This window comes from Pelophylax lessonae (assembly GCF_965119305.1).
Source record: "Pelophylax lessonae genome assembly, chromosome: 3".
NCBI classification, from domain to species: Eukaryota; Metazoa; Chordata; class Amphibia; order Anura; family Ranidae; genus Pelophylax; species Pelophylax lessonae.
The window spans coordinates 636,600,793-636,621,977 of NC_138770.1; the positions used below are offsets into that span (position 1 = coordinate 636,600,793).

At 43.3% G+C, this 21,185-nt stretch overlaps 1 protein-coding gene across 2 annotated transcripts in view; it reads right to left on the bottom strand.

Moving 5' to 3' along the window:
- THADA (THADA armadillo repeat containing) overlaps positions 1-21,185 on the bottom strand; it is a 1,178,628-nt gene that overhangs the window by 1,103,838 nt on the left and 53,605 nt on the right. For both annotated transcript variants that reach the window (XM_082249837.1, XM_082249838.1), the window contains exons 13-14: positions 10,179-10,334; positions 8,342-8,464 (exon numbers count right to left, since the gene is read on the bottom strand). In XM_082249837.1, coding sequence (XP_082105963.1) covers positions 8,342-8,464; positions 10,179-10,334 — 279 coding nt within the window. The remainder of the gene's footprint in view (positions 1-8,341; positions 8,465-10,178; positions 10,335-21,185) is intronic.

A 21,185-nucleotide genomic window follows, 5' to 3' on the forward strand; every position in this document is an offset into this window, starting at 1 on the left:
ATTATTTTTAAAATATATTATTTTATATTGTATGTAGGAGCAAAGTATGGCGCTCACTGATCCTTCAATAAAACTCTGCTCACCCGGCGCCAAAAAAATTACTTCTGAGCACTAAATAAGATAAGCTGCTGCTATAAATTCATACATGTATATAGGTGCATCAAGATTCAAAAAACAAAACGCTATAGAATCATTCACGCACTAGCAGCGCTAAAGTCCATGAAATAAACATGAATCTCTAAATATGAGGATGAATATAGCAATAAAGAGAAGTCCATGCGTGCAGTCCCAGGATATGAGGAGATGATGTAAACGGGTGTATCCTTGCAGACACCCCAAAGCCTTCACCACACCGCTGTGCACACCCTTAAGTGGGGACACTTACCAGAACTAGTCTGAAAAAAAGCCAAATGTAACCAGTGGGAATGCCTTAATCGTCTTACTCCTCTACGTTGCAACTCCGACAAGGACCACCAAAGGATACCGCATGTACAATCCCCTCATCAGCATAGAAGGTATATATATATGGGAAATGAAAGAGCAACATAGCGTAGTCCAGCTAAAACACGTGTGCCTTTATTCCCAAAATTTACCCTTCAAACATTGCACTTACACAAAACAAATCTTTGTAAACATGTCAGCAAATAAGCCTGTTGGTTCCTACCGCTCTCTCCCGTCCTGAACGTGTACAGCCCGGTACCTGGCCGTAAACCTCGGGGGATCGCGTGTCACCACGGCTTGTTGCGTGATTGCGTCACCCCGCCCTGACGCGTTTCGTCATCAAGTGACTTCCACCGAGGGCGTGGTGACGCTTCACAACCACTTCTATTTACCTGGCTGCAAAGAGGCGGAGACGGCAATAAGCCGATCATGTGGTAGAGTGAAGACCGTCCCACTTCCGCCCTCTTCCTCGCAGCCCATCATGTATGCCGCACTTCCGCCCTCACACGGCATCATAGCCTTCACCGTTCGGGACTAGATATGTGGAAGCCCACACATCGTACGATCCAGATCATCGGCTGATCATATAGCCTGTACACAACCCAATATCAATAGGCAGTACTACATCAGACCCAATGCTGACATGCGGCTATATTTATATAAAGTGCATCATATACATAATATATTATAACGATACAGTAAATCAAATCTTTAAAGAGTTACATTAAAAATAACATTCAGGTTTTTTGTTAAAAACTTTGCAATAGGTCTAATTGATAAATCAGATACCTATATTCGACTAAGAATTTTTAAGATAAAATTAATAAATAAACTATATAAAGCAGATAAGGAACAACGCAAATGAATGCTGCATAAAATATAAAATATAAATATGAGGGATTTCATAAAATAGCCATGCTTTTATCTCTCATAATTGTGTCAACACACATATATGCATATAATAAAATTACCACATACATAATCTAGTCGTTAAAATTCATAAAATGTTCTTATAAACTTTTACCAAATTAATTAATACACTGATTAATAATTACTCAGGAAACAATTTATGTCGAGGTCTATGTTAAGTCCGTTCGGGTGTAAAGAGTTGGTCTGGAATATCCAAAAAGTCTCACGTTTAGATAATTCCCTAACCCTGTTGGACCCCCTCCATACAGGATCCACTTTTTCAATACCCCAAAATTTCAATTGGGTGGGATCCCGGTTGTGATAATCCCTAAAATGAAGTGAAACATTGTGGTCCTTGAACCCTTTTCGGATATTGGCAACATGCTCTGATATCCTAATTGCTATGGTTCTTTTTGTCCTACCAATGTAAAGTAACCCACAAGGACATTCCATACCATACACTACGTGAGTCGTGTGGCAGGTAATTAGATCCTTGATGTCAAAGGTTTCCCCATTAGCGGATGAATGAAAGGAAGTGAAACCTCTTAGGTGAGTATGTACTTGTTTGCACGTTTTACACCTTCGACAGGCATAAAATCCTGTCCTATTATCCCAAAACATTGTGGGCTGTTCAGGTGGATCTAACACTTTCCGTACAATCTGATCCCCAAAAGTGGGGGCCTTTCTGTATATAAAAGATGGCCTAGCTGGTAAATGACTACCTAAGATCTTATCAAGGCATAACACACCCCAATGCTTCCTAATGATCTCCTCAATCTCCTTGTACTGAGAGTTAAATTGGGTTAGAAAGCTCCATTCATGTTGGTTAGATGGAGTGTTCACCCGTCCAGTTAGACAAGATTGTTGTGAAATTGTTGCCACCTCCGAAACCTCCCTGTCCAAGCCTTCTCCATCGTAACCCTTCTCAAGAAAGCGCTGGCGAACGACCTGGGCCTGTGCGAGGTAATCGGCATCGGTGGTACAATTTCTCCTCACTCGTAGCAGCTGCCCCTTAGGGATATTACGGAGCCAGCTGCTATGGTGACCACTATATATCGGGAGGTACCCGTTGCGGTCCGTGGGCTTAAAGTAAACCTTAGTTTCCAAAGACCCGTTCCGCAACATGACCTCAACATCAAGATAGTGGATTGAGGACTGACTCCAGTTAAACTCAAGTTTAATGTTGTTATTATTGGTGTTTAATATGCCAGCAAACTCTACCAACTCTTCTGGACCCTCCCATATAAAGAAGAGGTCATCGATGTACCTCCTGTACATCCTGAGCTGCGGTCTCTGTTGGGCATAAATGTACTTGTCCTCCCATTCCCCCATAAAAAGGTTGGCAAGGCTAGGAGCAAATTTAGCTCCCATAGCCACACCTCGTTTTTGGCTGTAAAACTTGCCATTATACCAAAAATAGTTGTTAGCCAGGCAGAATTCCAAGACATGTCTTAGAAACCTTTTTTGGGGGTCTGGGAGGTCAGTACGTCTACTGAAGGCCCAATTGAGGGCCAGTAGTGCATCCTCATGCTGGATTACTGTATACAAGGAAGATACATCTGCTGTCACCAGAAATATCTCTTTGTCCGGGGAAACCGTAATTTCTTTTAATCCACACAGGAAATCCCTTGTGTCTTTAAGATAGGATTTAAGACTGGTTACACTAGTTTGTAGGAAGCAATCTAGGTATTCACCCATCCGTGCAGTGACGGAATTGATCCCATTCACGATGGGTCTGGCTGGGGGGTTAATAGCATCCTTATGGATTTTTGGCAATGTATAGATCGTAGGAATCCTACTAAAAGATGGATTTAGATATCTCTTCTCCTTCTCTGACAACACCCACTGCTCATATCCATAAGTTACCAGATCTTTTAAAACCTTCCTACATATAGGTGTGGGATCACTTTTCAGTTCCATATAGGTTTGAGTGTCAGATAACATTTCTGATAACTGGGTGTGGTAATAATCCTTTTTAAGTATAACCACGCCTCCCCCCTTGTCGGCGGGCCTGATAACCACCTCTTTCCTTTTCTCCAAGGACTCCAGGCCCTCTTGGATGTAACGTGGATTAACAGCTTTTTTTGGCTGCAATGCTTTTACATCCTGAATGACAAGGTTTTTAAAGACATCCACATGGTGGTTGGAAGGCTGTGGAGGATTATATAGAGAATTATTTTTTAGTCCACTGTCTATTCCTATCGACCTATCTGTATTGCTGTTCCGATTACCACTAGCAATCCTGGTGGGATTAAGGAAGTATCTCTTAAGATTAATTTTGCAGATATACTTATGAACATCTATGTATACATTGAATTTATTTACAGGTTTATGCTTGGCACATTTAAGGCCAGCATTCAAGATGTTCATTTCTTTCTGCGTCAAAGTAATATCCGCTAAGTTATAAATCCCTCCTAATCCACCAGTCTTCTCTTTTTGCTGTTGGCATTTCCTCCCAGCTCTACATCCTCGTGTACGGTATTTGCCCTGGGAGCCTGTTGTGTAGGCCCTGCATCTCTCTGAGGCATTTGGTAATCCGACTGGTTCGGACGTGGAGGGCCCCAACCTGTCGGTTTCCCCCTCCAAGGCCTGCCCCCCCTGCGCCCTCCCCTGCCACGTCCCCCTCGCCATTGAAAAGGGCGAGGTGGAGGAGGTGGGGTGGCGGGATCACAATAGTCACCCAGTTGTTCATATCTATTGTGTAGGGGTACTCCAGGAGAGTTCACCCCATACTCCCTATATGGGGCTTCATATCCTGTATTGGATCTATATGGTATTTGATGCCATTGACCCTGTTTAGGTTCAATATTGTGAGTTTTTTGTTTTTTCTTAGTGGGTTTGTTCACAATATGGATAGAATTAGGATTTTGTGTCCTTACAATCCCTGTTGATGTAGAGGGAATCGGAGTGTCTGGGATATTATTTGAAACCAACCCACTATTACCCTGTGCCACAGGGTTTTGCCAAATATATATCTGTCCACTCTTGAAATCCTGTGTATCCCTTCTAAATTTTTTGATTTTTTTCTTTTGCGTCTCCTTGTCTATTTTCTCCAATTTCTTTTTTATATCAGTGTTAAACTTAATGACCTGTGATGTTTCCTGATCTGGTTCAAGGATGAGTTTAAGCTCTTCAATCCTTTTCTCCAGCATGGTCATTTTGTGTTTCTTCCTTTTTAAAACTAACCGTTGTAAATCCATACCTGCTTTATTAAAAAAATCAAGCCACTCTTTAGTAGACCCATCATCATTGAGTGCATCTTGGGGAGTAACCTCCCACCTAAGACTTCTCATGATGATGTCATCCTTGATATACTGATTGAAGGTGCATATGTCCCACCAAGTTCTCACTTGCTTCTCCAGTAAGTTGCCAAGCAAGTTGAGATTGGTGGCTAAATCTAATGCCGGTTCATCCACAATTTCTTCAGAAAATATGCTATCAATTTTCAGATTACGATTCTGTAGAAAAGAGATGGCATCCATGGCTGCCAGGTTAAAAGTGCAAAAATTGTATGTAGGAGCAAAGTATGGCGCTCACTGATCCTTCAATAACTCTTTAAAGATTTGATTTACTGTATCGTTATAATATATTATGTATATGATGCACTTTATATAAATATAGCCGCATGTCAGCATTGGGTCTGATGTAGTACTGCCTATTGATATTGGGTTGTGTACAGGCTATATGATCAGCCGATGATCCGGATCTGGATCGTACGATGTGTGGGCTTCCACATATCTAGTCCCGAACGGTGAAGGCTATGATGCCGTGTGAGGGCGGAAGTGCGGCATACATGATGGGCTGCGAGGAAGAGGGCGGAAGTGGGACGGTCTTCACTCTACCACATGATCGGCTTATTGCCGTCTCCGCCTCTTTGCAGCCAGGTAAATAGAAGTGGTTGTGAAGCGTCACCACGCCCTCGGTGGAAGTCACTTGATGACGAAACGCGTCAGGGCGTGGTGACGCAATCACGCAACAAGCCGTGGTGACACGCGATCCCCCGAGGTTTACGGCCAGGTACCGGGCTGTACACGTTCAGGACGGGAGAGAGCGGTAGGAACCAACAGGCTTATTTGCTGACATGTTTACAAAGATTTGTTTTGTGTAAGTGCAATGTTTGAAGGGTAAATTTTGGGAATAAAGGCACACGTGTTTTAGCTGGACTACGCTATGTTGCTCTTTCATTTCCCATATATATATACCTTCTATGCTGATGAGGGGATTGTACATGCGGTATCCTTTGGTGGTCCTTGTCGGAGTTACAACGTAGAGGAGTAAGACGATTAAGGCATTCCCACTGGTTACATTTGGCTTTTTTTCAGACTAGTTCTGGTAAGTGTCCCCACTTAAGGGTGTGCACAGCGGTGTGGTGAAGGCTTTGGGGTGTCTGCAAGGATACACCCGTTTACATCATCTCCTCATATCCTGGGACTGCACGCATGGACTTCTCTTTATTGCTATATTCATCCTCATATTTAGAGATTCATGTTTATTTCATGGACTTTAGCGCTGCTAGTGCGTGAATGATTCTATAGCGTTTTGTTTTTTGAATCTTGATGCACCTATATACATATTTTATATAATTTAATTTGTTACATGTTATTAATTATTTTAAAATATTTTAGATTATTCTTTATTTCGTTTTCTACATTTTGTTTTTTATATATATTTTAATCTCTTGCTCTACAAATATATATTTAAAAAAAAATGAAACAAAAAATGAAATAAAAAAACATTACATAAATAATATTTAGAAATACAAAAAAAAAACAAAAAAATTATATATCTATCTATCTCTATATATCTCTCTATATAGAGATAGATATAGAGATTATATATATATATATATATATATATATATATATATATATATATATATATATATATATATATATATATAAAGCTCTAACGACTGTATTAAAGTGTATTGTATTTGTACTGTCTACCCTCAAGTTGTAAAGCGCTGCATAAACTATCAGCGCTATATGAATCCTAAATAATAATATATTATCCAATGAAAATACAGTGGTTTCTGATCACTGTACATGAAAAACGCTGAACACTCAAACCTATATACTTCAATATCCCTGTCTCTCCATAGATGTTTTTATATATATATATATATTTTTTTTTTTTTTTTTTTGTGTCATTGTTGAATATTATATATATATATATATATATATATATATATATATATATAAAAAATCAGAGTACAGCATCAAGTCAATTAAGCTCCTGGACTATTGATCTGGTCAGGTAAGTAGCAGAGGGGGTTGTTAATTTGTTTTAGCTTCTTTGGTGTTAATGAAATTAACAACAGGTACACTAGATGGACAACAATGAGACGACCCCCAAAACAGGAATGGTTTTACAGGCCACTGACATATTTTTTCCTACTCATTTTTTCTGACTGTTTTTCACTAGTTTTGCTTTTGGCTAGGGTCAGTGTCACTACTGGTAGCATGAGGCGATACCTGGACCCCCCCCTATAGAGGTTTCACAGGCAGTCCAACTCCTCCAGGATGTCACATCAATACATGCCATTGCCAGAAGCTATGCTGTGTCTGTTTAGGAGCTCAGTGATGTCCTGGTCCAGATCTGGGAGGAAATACCCCAGGGCACCATCCATCTTCTCATTAGGAGCATGCCCCGACGTTGTCAGGCATGCATACAAGCATATGGGGAGTACCATTTTGAGTTGCTGAAATGAAATTTCAGCAAAATGAACTAGCCTGGTGCATGATTTTTTCACTTTGATTTTAGGGGGTGTCTGAGTTCAGCCCTCTGTAGGTCGATAATTTTAATTTCCATCAAACAATGTGGCATCCTTTCCTTCCTAACACATTACCCAGTCCATATCAGTATAAATACCCAGCATGATATTTTTCCCCATTGAGATCTGATGTGTTTTCAAAGTGTTCCTTTAATTTTTTTTTAAGGTGTGTGTGTGTCCAATGAAAATACAGTGCTTTCTCAGACCACTGTACATGAAAACAGCTGAACACTCATAAACATGCTTTTACAAGCGTTTAGGAGCCTTCATGCATTTTTTGCTCTCAAAATCTACTCTTCAGAACGCAGCATCAAAGTGTTTTTTTTCTGCCACTAAACTCCTAAAAACGCCTGTAGTGTGCATGGACACATTGGCTAACATAGAGGGGAGATTAAAAAAATCTCAAACGCTTGTTGGAGAAGCATATTTTTTGAGCTGCAGTGTTCATGAGCCCTTATGCATTTTAATAAAACGGAATGCATGTAAATCAAATCTATTGGAAAAAAAAACTGCTCTTTATTATTCGTCCTGGACAAGGATCTCTAGTAATTCATTTGCATAGACGCGTGTTAAAACATGCGCCATCGCACATAAAATTGCACGCCAATGCACATCCATTTTTGCATACATTTTATTGCACACGTATGTGTGACCAGACCCTAAAACGAATGAAACACCAGAAACCCTATAATAAGGCTTACCTACAGGTACAGTAAATATCTCCTAAACATGCACCGTTTAGGAGATATATACTTTAGCAGTGCCGGTGAGGTCACCGGCGAACACACACTGCGCTCTTAATGAACGGCGTGCCGTCCATAGAGAGAGCCCTGCTGCAGCTGTGGCTCCTATGTGCATCTGCGGGAGTAACGCCATCGGAGCTCGGGCCAATCAAACAGTGGCTGCCCGCGAACCCAGAAGCAAGACCGGGTGAAGGTGGAAGCCCTGTCTGCGGTGACAGCACACTGCTGTAGGTCTTCATTTTCAGGTAAGTCTTTCCTAATGTGCTAGTATGCGATGTATACATGCACTTTATGACAATATTGTGCAGGGAGAACATATTTTTTTTTGTATGCGCTTTCCTACCGCTTTAAAGCTGCAGATATTAATATGAAAGAGGCTGAATGCTTGCTACAATCAATACAGACTATTTTCTTTTACTCATTGGTATCTGTGAGTTCCATGGTACCTTATTGTGAATTTAGGAATAGAACTTACTGCATAATGCCCTAGTGCTGTGCTGGGATCCACTTCATTTTCTGCCGGTTGGGGAGTTTTGAAGTTCATACTCTGCTGATGTTTATATAGAACCTGTGAACTTTCTTGTACACGGCAAAAGAGCTAGTACAAAAAGAAAAAAAGATAGTCACTTTATACTCATTATTCCAAATTTTTCATCATTCACTCACACACAATAAAATCTGCATTTTTGGATAGAAATAGACCTACAACCCCTAAAACATTAGATCGTTTCTGAGAGCAGTGACCCTGCAGAATAAAACAGTGGTAATTGCAATTTATTATGTCGTGTGATAATTGGCTAACGGTTTATCAAATCTATAAAGTGAATTTTAGTGCCCAAAAACACAAAATAACCCACAATATTTTGGGTAAAATAAAAGACGAGGTTGCGTTGAGAAAAGTGATACCAAATAGGTCATGTCTCAAAACTGTGTGCATCCACGAAGGTAAAAAATGACAGTACCCAAAATGATTAATGATACTTTAAATATCTTTACAGCTCATCAATTTAGAGCCGGTTCACACTGGGGCGACTTGTCAGGCGACTTGGTCGCCTGACAAGTCGCCTTGGGTCGCCTGCCATAGATTAGCACAGGACCCGTTCTAATAGGAGCGACACAAGTCGCTCCGACTTAGAAAAAGGGTCCTGTACTACTTTGGGGCAACCTGAAGCGACCTGCATTGACTTCAATGATATGAAGTCCGTGCATGTTGCTCCGAGGTCGCGGTGCGCGCTGTGCACCGCAACCTCACAGGTCGCCCCGGCAAGTTGGATCGCCTCAGTGTGAACCGGCTCTTAAAGTTACCAGCAATGAGAAACTTAGAATTATTTCGCTCACTCTGATGTGTGCAGTGATACAATCATTGTTTACATATATGTGGAGGCCCTATGCACACATTTGTATATGTCTGTGGGGTGGCAACAGGGGGGGTTGCAGCGGCAAATAACGCATAGTTCTTCTCAAAGCCCTGTTAACCTGCCTTTGCAGCCATAACTTTGACAGGCTGTAAACACGAAAGTAACCAGAGTGCTTCAGGGTTCACACTCCGCAGAGGACATCAAGGAAAACATTTTCCTCGGGGGGAGATTTACTAAAACTGGAGCGTGCAAAACCTGGTGCAGCTCTTAAAAGAAACCAATCAGCTTCCAGATTTTGTTAAAGCCTAACTAAACAAGCTGAAATTAGAAGATTGGGTGCTATGCACAATTGCACCAGATTCTGAGTTTTATTAAATCTCCCCCACACTATCCTGCAGCTTACAATCCTGACATTTACTGTGTAGTCGGGCTCCCAGAGAAGTAGTTGTGAGCTTGTTTTTTCCATTTAAAACTGGGATGTATAGGATTTTCCCAATGTCCTGAACTGGTTAAAGTAGGCACTAATGGATGCCTACAAGACAAACTGGATCTCTGTTTTGTGTCAAAAGGACAACAGAGGGCTCAAACTAAGTTTAGTATATAAAAAATACTCCGTTTATTAAAGACAATTGGCAACTTACATGGAAAAAATAGAAACTAGCTCATCAATTAAAACACTGATGTGCAACTTGATGGCTTGAGAAAAGAGCTTGGATGCTCTGAAACTAGTAGCCTAGCCCCTCCACCGCAAGATCTTACCAGTGTCACATTACTTCCACATCAGTTTTGGGCCAGTGCCACAGCACTCAAGCTAAGAGAATTAGCATAGCCAGCAGACAACTGGTATATTACCAATGGTTAGTGCCTTATCCCTTCCCAGAACAGGTTTCCTTTAACACTGTCATGTGTTCCCTGTGTCAATGATGAGAATGTAGCCTCACAGACAATACTTACCTTCTTGATTAGGTAGCACATCTGTTGTCTCACAGATGGAGACTGGCAATTCAAGTTATACCGGAGAAAGAAGTGAACCAAATTCATTTCATCCACAGAGACCACTTCAGTGCTCCAGTGACTCTCGCAGAGGAGACCAAGAGCGTCCATTCGGATCTGTAAGTGGAAACATGTCATTACAATACAGGAATTTTAACCAATGCAATTTACGCGTTGCAGCGTTACATAATTTTCTCCACTCCACAGGTGGTGAGGAGGTGTCACATCATCATCTCACCTCTGAGGACTCTGAGGAAGAGGCTAGACCTCGAAACGCGTCAGTCATCTCATCATGGACGATTATATGGACTAAACACGGACTTTTGAGCAATCCAGCTTGATATGCTTTACTTTTATCTACGTCTGTGAGTAGCCATTTTTAAGGTCATTTAAATAAAGCCTACATTGAGGATAATGCGCTAGGTCGGTGCGCCCCTTTTTTGTTCTTTTTGCTTTTAGTATCGGTGGACTACCCCAGTCCGTTAAGGGCAGCAAGACCTTAGCCATCTGAGAAGCCAGTTGTCAGTCCCGTGAAGTGTGTGGTCGAGGGGTCTGGATACCAAGCGCAGGAGAAGGGTGGCTACACCTTATTGTTTTTTTGAATCATCTTTTCACCACCTGCTTTAACCCCTTGATCGCTGCATTAGCATGCCACAACCCTGTGCACTGCATGCATTTGCAGCGGCCCGCTCCTTGGGACACAGCTGATCACAGATCTGGGTAAAGGGCCCATCACATCAGCTCTTTACCATGTCCAATCACAGCTGATCACAGTGTAAACAGGATTTGCTGGTTATTGGCAATTGTCACTCCGATACCAAAAAAGGCCTCACTGGACCCCACCAGTCTTAACAACCTAAGACTCATCTCCTTTCTCCCTTTTGTCTCCAAACTCCTTGAATGTCTAGCAGTGGCGTAGCGTGGGGGGTGCATGGGGGGCCGGCCGCACCGGGCGCAACATCTGGGGGGGGCGCATCCGCTCCGCACATGAAGTACTCACACTCTGTCTGTCATAGGCTGCCGCCGCCCGCTCGCACTCGCAGCTCTCTGCCCCTGGCCAGGCTGGCTCACTGACTCTCACTGGCTGTGCGCAGCTCGGCTCCCGATCCGAGCCGCCGGGTCGCCCACTGTGGAGGGGGGGGTTGGAGAGACAGTCCCTGCTGCACGCCTGGCTTATCTGGGAGGGGGAGGGACTAAGGTGCAGCGGCCGCCCAGCGTAGCACTGAGCGCAGGACGGGAGAGGAGAGAGAACCACAGTCCACCAGGCCAGGCAGCTCAGCTGAGGCAGAAGCAGAAGAAGAGAGAGGAGAGAGCCGATTTCAGACAGTGCTGCAGGACGAGGGAAAACCTAGGAGGAGAGGAGAAAACCTAGCCTGCTGTGATCGAGTCCAGGACAGGTGAAAAAAAAAGATAGGAGTCAGGACTCATCATAAGGAAACATACAAGCACTTAAGCACTTGTCTCCAAGAAACGTATTGTAGTGCTTGTCATGAAACATCTGCTCATCTTTCGACAGACTGAATGTTTTGAAAGGAACATTAACCATCAATTAAATTAGCGCTATTATCTGCATGGCACACAGAGAAAGGCACAATTTCCCCCCATACATCCTTGCCATTGAAAGATAAAAAGGGCACAGATTCATTCATCCATCATTAAAGGCTACTCAAGCAGGGTCTTATTGCTCGCACCAATTTTTTTACTATAAAATTGACCGGCCTATTTGTTTGCAGCCTGAGGCTTGTTCCAACTACTATACCGGGAAAAGAGTTTTCTGTAAAGTGACGTTCCAAACTTTTTACACTTTCCATACATACAATAACAGCACAGTTACTGTTGATGTAAAAGTTAATGTGAGAAAGAGTTAGGCCCCTTTCACACAGGCGGACCGTTCAGATCCGCCTGTCCGTTTTTTTGGCGGATCTGAACGGTCCCCCCATGCATCTCTATGGGGGATCGGATGTCAGCGGAGACATGTCCGCTAACACCAGATCCGATCTGTTAAATCTGGATGGATGGAAACCCTATTTTCCATCCGTCCAGCGGATCGGATCGGATCGGATGAGAACGGATTGACGGTCCGTTCCCATCCGATTTCCCCCATAGAGATGCATGGGGAACTGTCAGCTGTGTCTCCGCACACAGTGCAGAGACAGAGCTCTCATCCTCCTGCTCAGTGGGGGATCGGCGGCTCGATCCCCCGCTGAGAAAAGCGGAGTCCGTTTGACGGACTGCTGTGTGAAAGGAGCCTTAACATTTCTGATTAGGCTTTGATAACAAACAATACATGTGCTTAGGGGGTAAGGGTTTCTTTAACCACTTGCCGACCGCCGCACGCCGATCTACGTCGGCGGTCAGCCCCTCACAGGCAAAGTGACGTAGGGCTACGTCACTAGCTTGTGAGGGTCTAGGGAGCGAGCGCGCGCCGCCGGAGGCGCGCTCCCGCTCCCGCGTGGTCACGGACCCCCCGCGCGTGTGACCGGCGGACCCGATGTCCGCCGGCCACTCTGCGATCGGCGGGGGAGAGGGAGAAAGTCAGGCAGCTTGTGTAAACAAGCTGCCTGTCATTCTCCCCTCTGTATGAGAGCTGATCATATGGATCTACTATGTAGATCAGTTGATCACTCTGCATACAGCTGAAGCCACAGCCAATCACAGTAAGAATCCCGCCCCTAGGGACACACACAGCCTCCCTCTCAAATAAAGTTAACCCCTTCACTACCAGTGTATTTTTACAGTAACAGTGCATATATATAGCACTGATTACTGTAGAAATGTCACTGGTAACCCCAAAAGTGTCACAAATGTCAGTCAAGGGTCCAATCTGTCCGCCCCAATGTCGCAGTACCGCAAAAAAAAATCGCAGATCGCCGCCATTACGCGTTAAAAAAAAAAACAACAAAAATGACAAAAATCTTTCCCTTAGTCAGTAAACGCAATAACTTTTGCGCAAACCAATCAAAATACGCTTTTTGCGATTTTTTTTACCAAACATAGGTAGCATAAAACAAATTGGCCGAAAATGTTAAAAAATTTTGATTTTTACATTTTTTTTGGGGGGAATTTCATATAAAAAAAAGGGAAAAATATTGCTATTTTTGCAAAATTGACGCTATTTTTTTGTTTATAGCGCGTGATCAAAAAAATCGCACAGGTGATCAAATACCGCCAAAAGAAAGCTCTGTTTGTGGGAAAAAAAGGACGCCAAATTCGTTTAGGTACAGCGTCGCACGACCGCGCAATTGTCCGTTAAATTCACGCAGTGCCGAATCGCAAAATACCCCCTGGTCGTTTAGCAGCCAAATCCTCCGGGGCTTAAGTGGTTAACTAATCTAGTGGAAGAGACTCGAGTGCTAAAATCCACGGGTTAGGGGGCGCAAATTACTTGCTTTGCCCCGGGTGCTGACAACCCACGCTACGCTACTGATGTCTAGTCTACAACCGGCTGAGCGACCACCTGATTGAGAATAACCTTCTCGATGCCCTTCAGTTTGGATTTTGCCCGCAACACTCAACTGAAACTGCTCTCCTAAAACTTACAAACGACTTACTAACGGCTAAAACCAACAGTCACTATTCCGTACTCTTACTCTTGGACCTCTCCTCTGCCTTTGATACAGATGACCACCCCCTCCTCGATTTGCTTGGTCTCCGTGGCTGCGCTTTCCATTGGTTCTTACCTATCTTACCTATCTCACCTATAGTGTCACAACTCTACTTCCTCTTCTTCTACTCCTCTTACCGTTGGGGTCCCCCAAGGTTCTGTCCTTGGACTAGCGATCGACCAAAATTTTTTTTTATTGCCGATACCGATTATTTTGGTCATCGCATATCGGCCGATATTTTCGTACATTAAAAATATTTTATTTTTTTATTTTTTTGACAGGTACTCTTGTGGAGGGATCTGGGGGTCCAAACCCCTCCTCTGCCCTAAAAGCATTCAAAACGCCAAGTTTGGCTGTTTTGAATGCTGTTATTTTTTTGAATTTGGCGCCGAGTACGCGGAAGTGATGTCATGATGTCCCCTCCCGCCCCTTGTAATGACAGCCGAGCGGCTTCTCAGCCGCATCGGTTGTCATTACAAGACAGCCGACCGTCGGCTATGGACGCCGGTAGCGGGGGGATGCCTCTAGCTGCAGGCATCACTCCGGTACATGCACTTTCTGAAATATCAGCAATATCGGTCACCTCAGGGGCCGATTCCGATATATCGGGGAAAGTGCATATCGGCCCCCGATATATCACCTTTGCCAATAATCGGTCGATGCCTACCTTGGACCTCTCCTATTCTCTATCGACACTTCAGATGATAGCCTCCCATGGCTTCCACTACCATTTCTATGCTGAAGACACCCAAATCTATTGCTCTACCTCTCAGCTCACCCTAACAGTCTACTCATGCATCACCGATTTGCTAACAGAAATATCAGCCTGGATGTCACACCACTTCCTCAAACTCAATCTATCTAAAACCAAGCTCATAATATTTCCTCCCCCACGTGCCTCTTCCCTTGACTTCTCTGTCAAGATCAATGGCACAACTATCAGTCCATCCCCACTTGCCATGGTGCTAGGGGTAACCCTGGACTCTAAACTGTCCTTTCAGGCCCACATCCAATCTCTGTGTAAATCATGTCACCTTAACCTCCGCAACATCTCCAGAATACGCCCCTTTTTGACCAAAGACACCACCAAGCTTCTAATTCATTACCTGGTTAACTCTCGCCTCGACTACTGCAACTCCCTCCTCATTGGATAACCTTTACATATGCTACCCCCTCCCCCCTTCAGTCCATCATGAATGCTGCTGCAAGACTCATCCACCTTACCAACCATTCAGTGTCCTCCGCCCCTCTCTGCCAATCACTCCAATTGCTTCCACTCACCCAACAAATAAAGTTCAAAGTACTAACAATAACTCACAAAGCCATCCACAACTAACCCCCCCCCCCCCCCCAGCTACATAACTAGCCTGATCTCAAAATATCATCAACCAAGGCGCATTCTTCTGTACTCCCAAGACCTCCTGCTCTCTAGCTCCCTTGTCGCCTCCATCCATGCTCGCTACCAGAATTTCTCAAGAGCTTTTCCCATCCTTTGGCACTCCCTACCCCAATCTGTGCATCTCCTAATCTATCCATCTTTAGAGGACCCCTGAAAACCCTTCTCTTTAAAGAAGCCTATCTTGCTTCTAATTAATACACTTTTTTACTCTCTCCATTATATTATTCCCCACAGCTATTACCTTTTGTATCAATTGACCCTCCCTCTTAGTTAGTAAGCCCTCTGATTCCAATTGTACCAAATTGTATTGTAACTGTAATGTCTGCTTTTATTTTGTAAAGCGCTGCACAAACTGTTGGCGCTATACAAATACTGTATAAAAATAATAATATTTTGCAGTTTGTCTAGAGTTTAACTTTAATCTCAATGCACTGCTAGTTCCTAGCGAATCAATAGGCCAAGTATTGGTTCTGTTAAGAAAATGGTTGCCTTCACTTTGTATTAATGACAGGTGCTCATTAATTCTTGCTGGTAGAACGGTCTTCTTTTGGAAGCAGGCATTGAATCAGTGTGCTAATCCTCGCCAAACACAACATGTATGGAAACATTCAGAGCAAAAAGGTTACGGAAGCAAACTGCCCACTCAGTGTTTTCACTTCGCCCACATTTGATCTCAGTTCTGCAACTATGAACACTTTGAATCTTTATCCAGCTGGTTCCATTCCATTCTAAAGTCTAAAAGCCGCTGTCTACTGACCAGGACAGATAATGTGTCATCTGGACAATATTGAACTGCAGCCTTCTGTGGGAATAATCTCTGCCTTCAACACATATTCTTTGGTTACAACTGCCAAAGCTGGCAGGAATTTCCATTACACAAACTAAGCTAAAGGCTATATTTGTTTTTTCTTTGTTTTAGTTTTTTTTTCCAAAGAGGCTCTCTGTGATTAATATAGATTGCAAGCAACTAGGAAGTTCTTTCAAGCAAGAGAACCTGTGCTTCCACTGACCACGCAAAAAAAAAAAAAAAAAAGCCACAATAAGATGGTTTGTTGAACGGACTTCAACCAGTTGAGTAGTAGCCAGTATATACCTCTTCATGACCCACCTGGCCCTTTCAGTGGATCGAAATGCCGGGAGGAGATGGCGGGCATTTTGATTATGCAACCACTGTAAATGACTGTCACAGTGGTCCTGTGACTGAAAGCGCCCAATCGCAAGTATGTATTGGCAGCTTTCCTCTGACATTTTAGTTACTGTGCTTGGGGCGCGCTCTCAGCACAGTAAACAGTTTACATATAAACATATATATGCAGCAGCTCAGCGTTAACCACTTAAGCCCCGAAAGATTTTACCCCCTTCCTGACCAGGGCCTATTTTGCGATTCGGCACTGCGTGACTTTAACGGACAATTGCGCGGTTGTGCGAAGCTGTACCTAAACTAATTTGATGTCATTTTTTCCCACAAACAGAGCTTTCTTTTGGTGGCATTTGATCACCTGTGCGATTTTTTGATCATGCGCTATAAACAAAAAAAGAGCGTCAATTTTGCAAAAATAATATTTTTCACATTTTTTTATATGAAATTCCCCCCAAAAAAAATGTAAAAATCAAAATTTAACATTTTTGGCCAATTTGTTTTATGCTACATATATTTGGTAAAAAGAAAAAAAAAAAAAAAAAAAAGCTTATTTTGATTGGTTTTATGCAAATGTTATCGCGTTTACTAACAAAGGGAAAGATTTTTGTCATTTTTGTTGTTTTTTTTTTTAACGTGTAATGGCAGCGATCTGCGATTTTTTTTGCGGTACTGCGACATTGCGGCGGACAGATCGGACCCTTGACTGACATTTTTGACACTTTTGGGGTTACCAGTGACATTTCTACAGTAATCAGTGCTATACATATGAACTGTTACTGTAAAATTACACTGGCAGTGAAGGGGTTAACTTTATTTGAGAGGGAGGGGTGGTGTGTGTCCCTAGGGGCGTGATTCTAACTGTGATTGGCTGTGGCTTGAGCTGTAGGAACAGTGATCAACGGTCCTACATAGTAGAACCGTATGATCACTGTTTCTACACAGGGGAGAATGACAGGCGGCTTGTTTACACTAGCCGCCTGCCTTTCTCCCTCTCCACCGACGATCGCCGAGTGACCGGCGGACATCGGGTCCGCCGGTCACACGCGCGGGGGGGGTCCGTGACCGCGCGGGAGCTCCCCAGAGCCTCACAGGCTAGTCACTTTGCCTGTGAGGGGCTGACCGCCGCAGTATATGTACTTGCGGTGGTCGGCAAGTGGTTAAAGCCCACCCGCCGATAGGCCGCATTTATGAGTGCGGCCGGTGGGAAGTGGTTAAGGTGTAAGATCACCTTTTCAGAAAAAATTAAAAGGCTAACATTGGACCCCCCCAGTCCTTACTGTACATAACCCCTTGGGTGATGAGCTGTCAGTGCCCATTCAGCTGGTGTAGTGGTCCAGGAGTGTAAATTCCGGTTTCTCTTCCAGGGCTTCCAGGACGGATCAGAGCAATTCCAGTTGATCAGTGCCAGCACAGAGTTTTTGCTCATATCTGTCCCAGAAATGCTACAGGGAAAAAATGAGCGAAAAGCAGGGATTTCATAGAGCAAAGGCTCTGTAAGCACTGAAAACTCATCACCCACGGAGGTTAGTACACTGAGGACTGGGGGGTAGGGAGGATGTACTGTTAGTTCACCTTTTAATTTTTTCTGAAAAGGCAAACTAACCCTTTACCAGGTCCTTTTTCAGTGTTGTGATAGTTTGACTGACAAGTACTTTAATTCACCCCACTACTTAAAGTAAATTCCCATAATCACTCTTTTTCAAATAGTTCATTCATCATAACCATGTTGTCTTGAAGCTGATCTCCATGTTCAGTTTTTGTGAACCATTTATTTCACAGTTGCAGCAGCTGTGTCTGCATTATGAATTGTATGTTCCATCAGATACATAAAGGTTTCAGCAGTGTTCCTGCAACAAAATTAAGTCAGAGTGAGCGCTGCTTAACCACTCACAGGCAGCCTTTTTTTCTAAATGAATAAAAAGCTTCCTCTGATTGGCTGAGGCGGAGAGATGGGTGGGTGACGTTTCGGTCTATGCCTTTATTCAAAGAAAGCTTTGTATTTATTCACAGAATAAAGAGCTTCCTGTTAATGGCTGGGCAGTGCTCAGCCAAACTTAAATTTTGTCCCAGGAGCAGACCTCATATTACTACTGAAACACAGCCCAGTATACTGTATTTAGCTGAGGCTACAATAGAGTTCATATAGCGCACACAGCCACTGCATCTGATAATGAAGCAAACAGTTTGTTTGGACCCAGCTTGGTCCCAAAAAACTATTCATTTAACTTGTTCCAGATCGCGTTATAGCCAAAAGATGGCAATAGTTCAGGCATCCAGTTCTGGGACGGCGTCCATAGACATCTTTCCAGAACCCCTCCTTCCTTGTGCCCCCCTGGGAATGCTGTGTCCTTTGGACACAGCTGATCACAGATCACGGTAAAGAGCCGATCACAGAAGATTATTCAACATGGACATACCTGAATCTATGAACCATGTCCACATATCGTGGTGATACCAGCAGGTGTCTACGCCCCGTTTGGTAGGCTATAGATGTGGCTCCTTGTAGCCCTGTGCATCTTCTTCGCTGCCTCGGTGGGAGGATTCATGCCTCCATTTTGGAAGACGACTCCTTAGTCATCAACATGCTTTATGGTTCCTAACTAATATCGCCAATTTGACATCACAGAACCCCCTAAAGAAGACCTCATCTCATAGGTCGAAACGAGTTGGTGCTTTCTGAATCTCTATGTGATCATCTTATCATGCGATTGTCATTCATTTTTTGTTACACCATGTCAATTATGTTTGTAACCAGAGCTCATAATCTACCAGTTTTTCTCTCCTCATGGGGATTGTTTTATTATGTGTGTTTTTTTATACATTTTTACTATGCATAAATAAAAGTAAAAGTTTTTTAAAACAAATACCACATTTTTATATATTCTATACTTAAGTCATTGCTGCTAAAAAAAAAAACCCTGGGGATTTGTACTTGTGTACTTTCTTTCTCCAGTTCTTACTTTGGGGTGCGCAGCCTCTCCATTATATGTGTTGTTTTCTGAGGGCCGATCACAGTTGCCCTTTACCATGTGATCAGTTGCAGCTGATCACATCTAAACAGACTTGCCGGTTTTTGGCAGTGCTTTTCTCACACGCTTTGTCTGTGTGAGGAAAGGACAGCCGATACCCAGCAGGGCTGTCAGTAATTTGTTTACACTGATAATCAGGACACTGATCATCAACGCAGCCCCATCAGTGCCAATCAGTACCCACCAGTGCAGCCTGTGGGTGCTTCTCAGTGCCGCCCCATCAGTGCTGTCCCATCAGTGCCCATCATGGACTATCAGTGCAGCCTCATCGGTGCACATCAGTGAAGAAGAAAAATTACTTTTTGCTAAATGTTATAACCGAAACCAAGAAAAAAAATGTTTTTCCTTTTTTTAGACCAGTGTTTCTCAACCTTTTTTTCAGTCAAGGCACCCTTTAAAATTATGGAATAGTCTCAATGCACCCTTTAAAATTATGGACAGTCTCAAGGCACCCTTTAAAATTATGGACAGTCTCAAGGCACCCTTTAAAATTATGGACAGTCTCAAGGCACCCTTTAAAATTATGGACAGTCTCAAGGCACCCTTTAAAATGATGGATAATCTCGAGGCTCCCCATTCTAAAATATAAAAAACTATTCTAATAGTTTTACATAATGCGGCTGCATCGACACACGTAGAACACCCAACATTTGAGGCGATTTATTCTTCCAAAGCAAATACACTTTTGAACACTGGTACTGACTATTATTCCAGTGTTTCTCCTCTCCCTCAGTTTCTCTCCATCACTCAACTAATGTGACCCCAGTGTTGAGGGAGAGCGGCAGGGGAGGTTCATAATAAGGATGCTGTACAAGCGATCAACACCCTTCTTATCAACACTGATGACATCACTGGTTGTTACAACGCCGGTGGCTGGTAGGTTTAAATGGTGCACAATACAAAACCTGTGGCTTTGTGCAACTAAAAAGGCAGGCTTCATCCACCTGCTGGCTTGTATACATTTTTTGGGCAATCTTTAGGCGTTTTGCCAAGGCACCCCTGAAGAAACCTCAAGGCACCTTGGTTGAAAAAGGTTGGTATAGACGAGTAAAATTCTTCATTGCCAGTGTTGTAATATCCACATTTATACTCGCTTAAACATTAGACAAGTAAACACGCATATGCGAGAAAAATTACTGCACTCAAATGTAAAATGTTCTATTTTTGTTTTACTGCTCTGTAATCATCGATGTAATACTGGTCTTTACTCAGCTGTGTGCATGGGGTTTCATAGACAATGCCTCTCATTTCAAATCAGTAAAATGGCATTTTTTATTGCTGAGTGCAAGAGGCCTAAAAGGTGAATCATATTTTATTGGCAAGCTGTAATTTTAATAATGTCAGAAAATTCTACTCCTGGCAAGCAATATTAACCACTCTGCAACCGCTCACAGTAATACTACTGCGGCAGAGTGGTTCGTTATCGTCCAGTCACGTAGTATTAACGTGACTGGACTCCTCCCCTTCTGGGCGGCGCTTGCGCGCCGCCGGAGGCTCGCTCCCGCTGTTTTCATTCACAGCGGGAGTCGGGCCAGGGGAGGAGCAGCGGCGATCGCCGCTGCTCTTACCCGATCGTCGGGGATCGAGTCTGGAGATCCGCCCGCTGTGTGTAAACACAGCGGGCGGATCTCCATAGTGACAGGGAGTGACAGATCGGACTGTTCAGCATAGCTGGACATCCGATCTGTCCATGAATCACATAGTCACCTCCCCCCCTACACGTCAGTAAGCACCAGGCATACATTAACCCCTCCCTCTCCAATAAAATTAACCCCTTCCCTGCCAGTGACATTT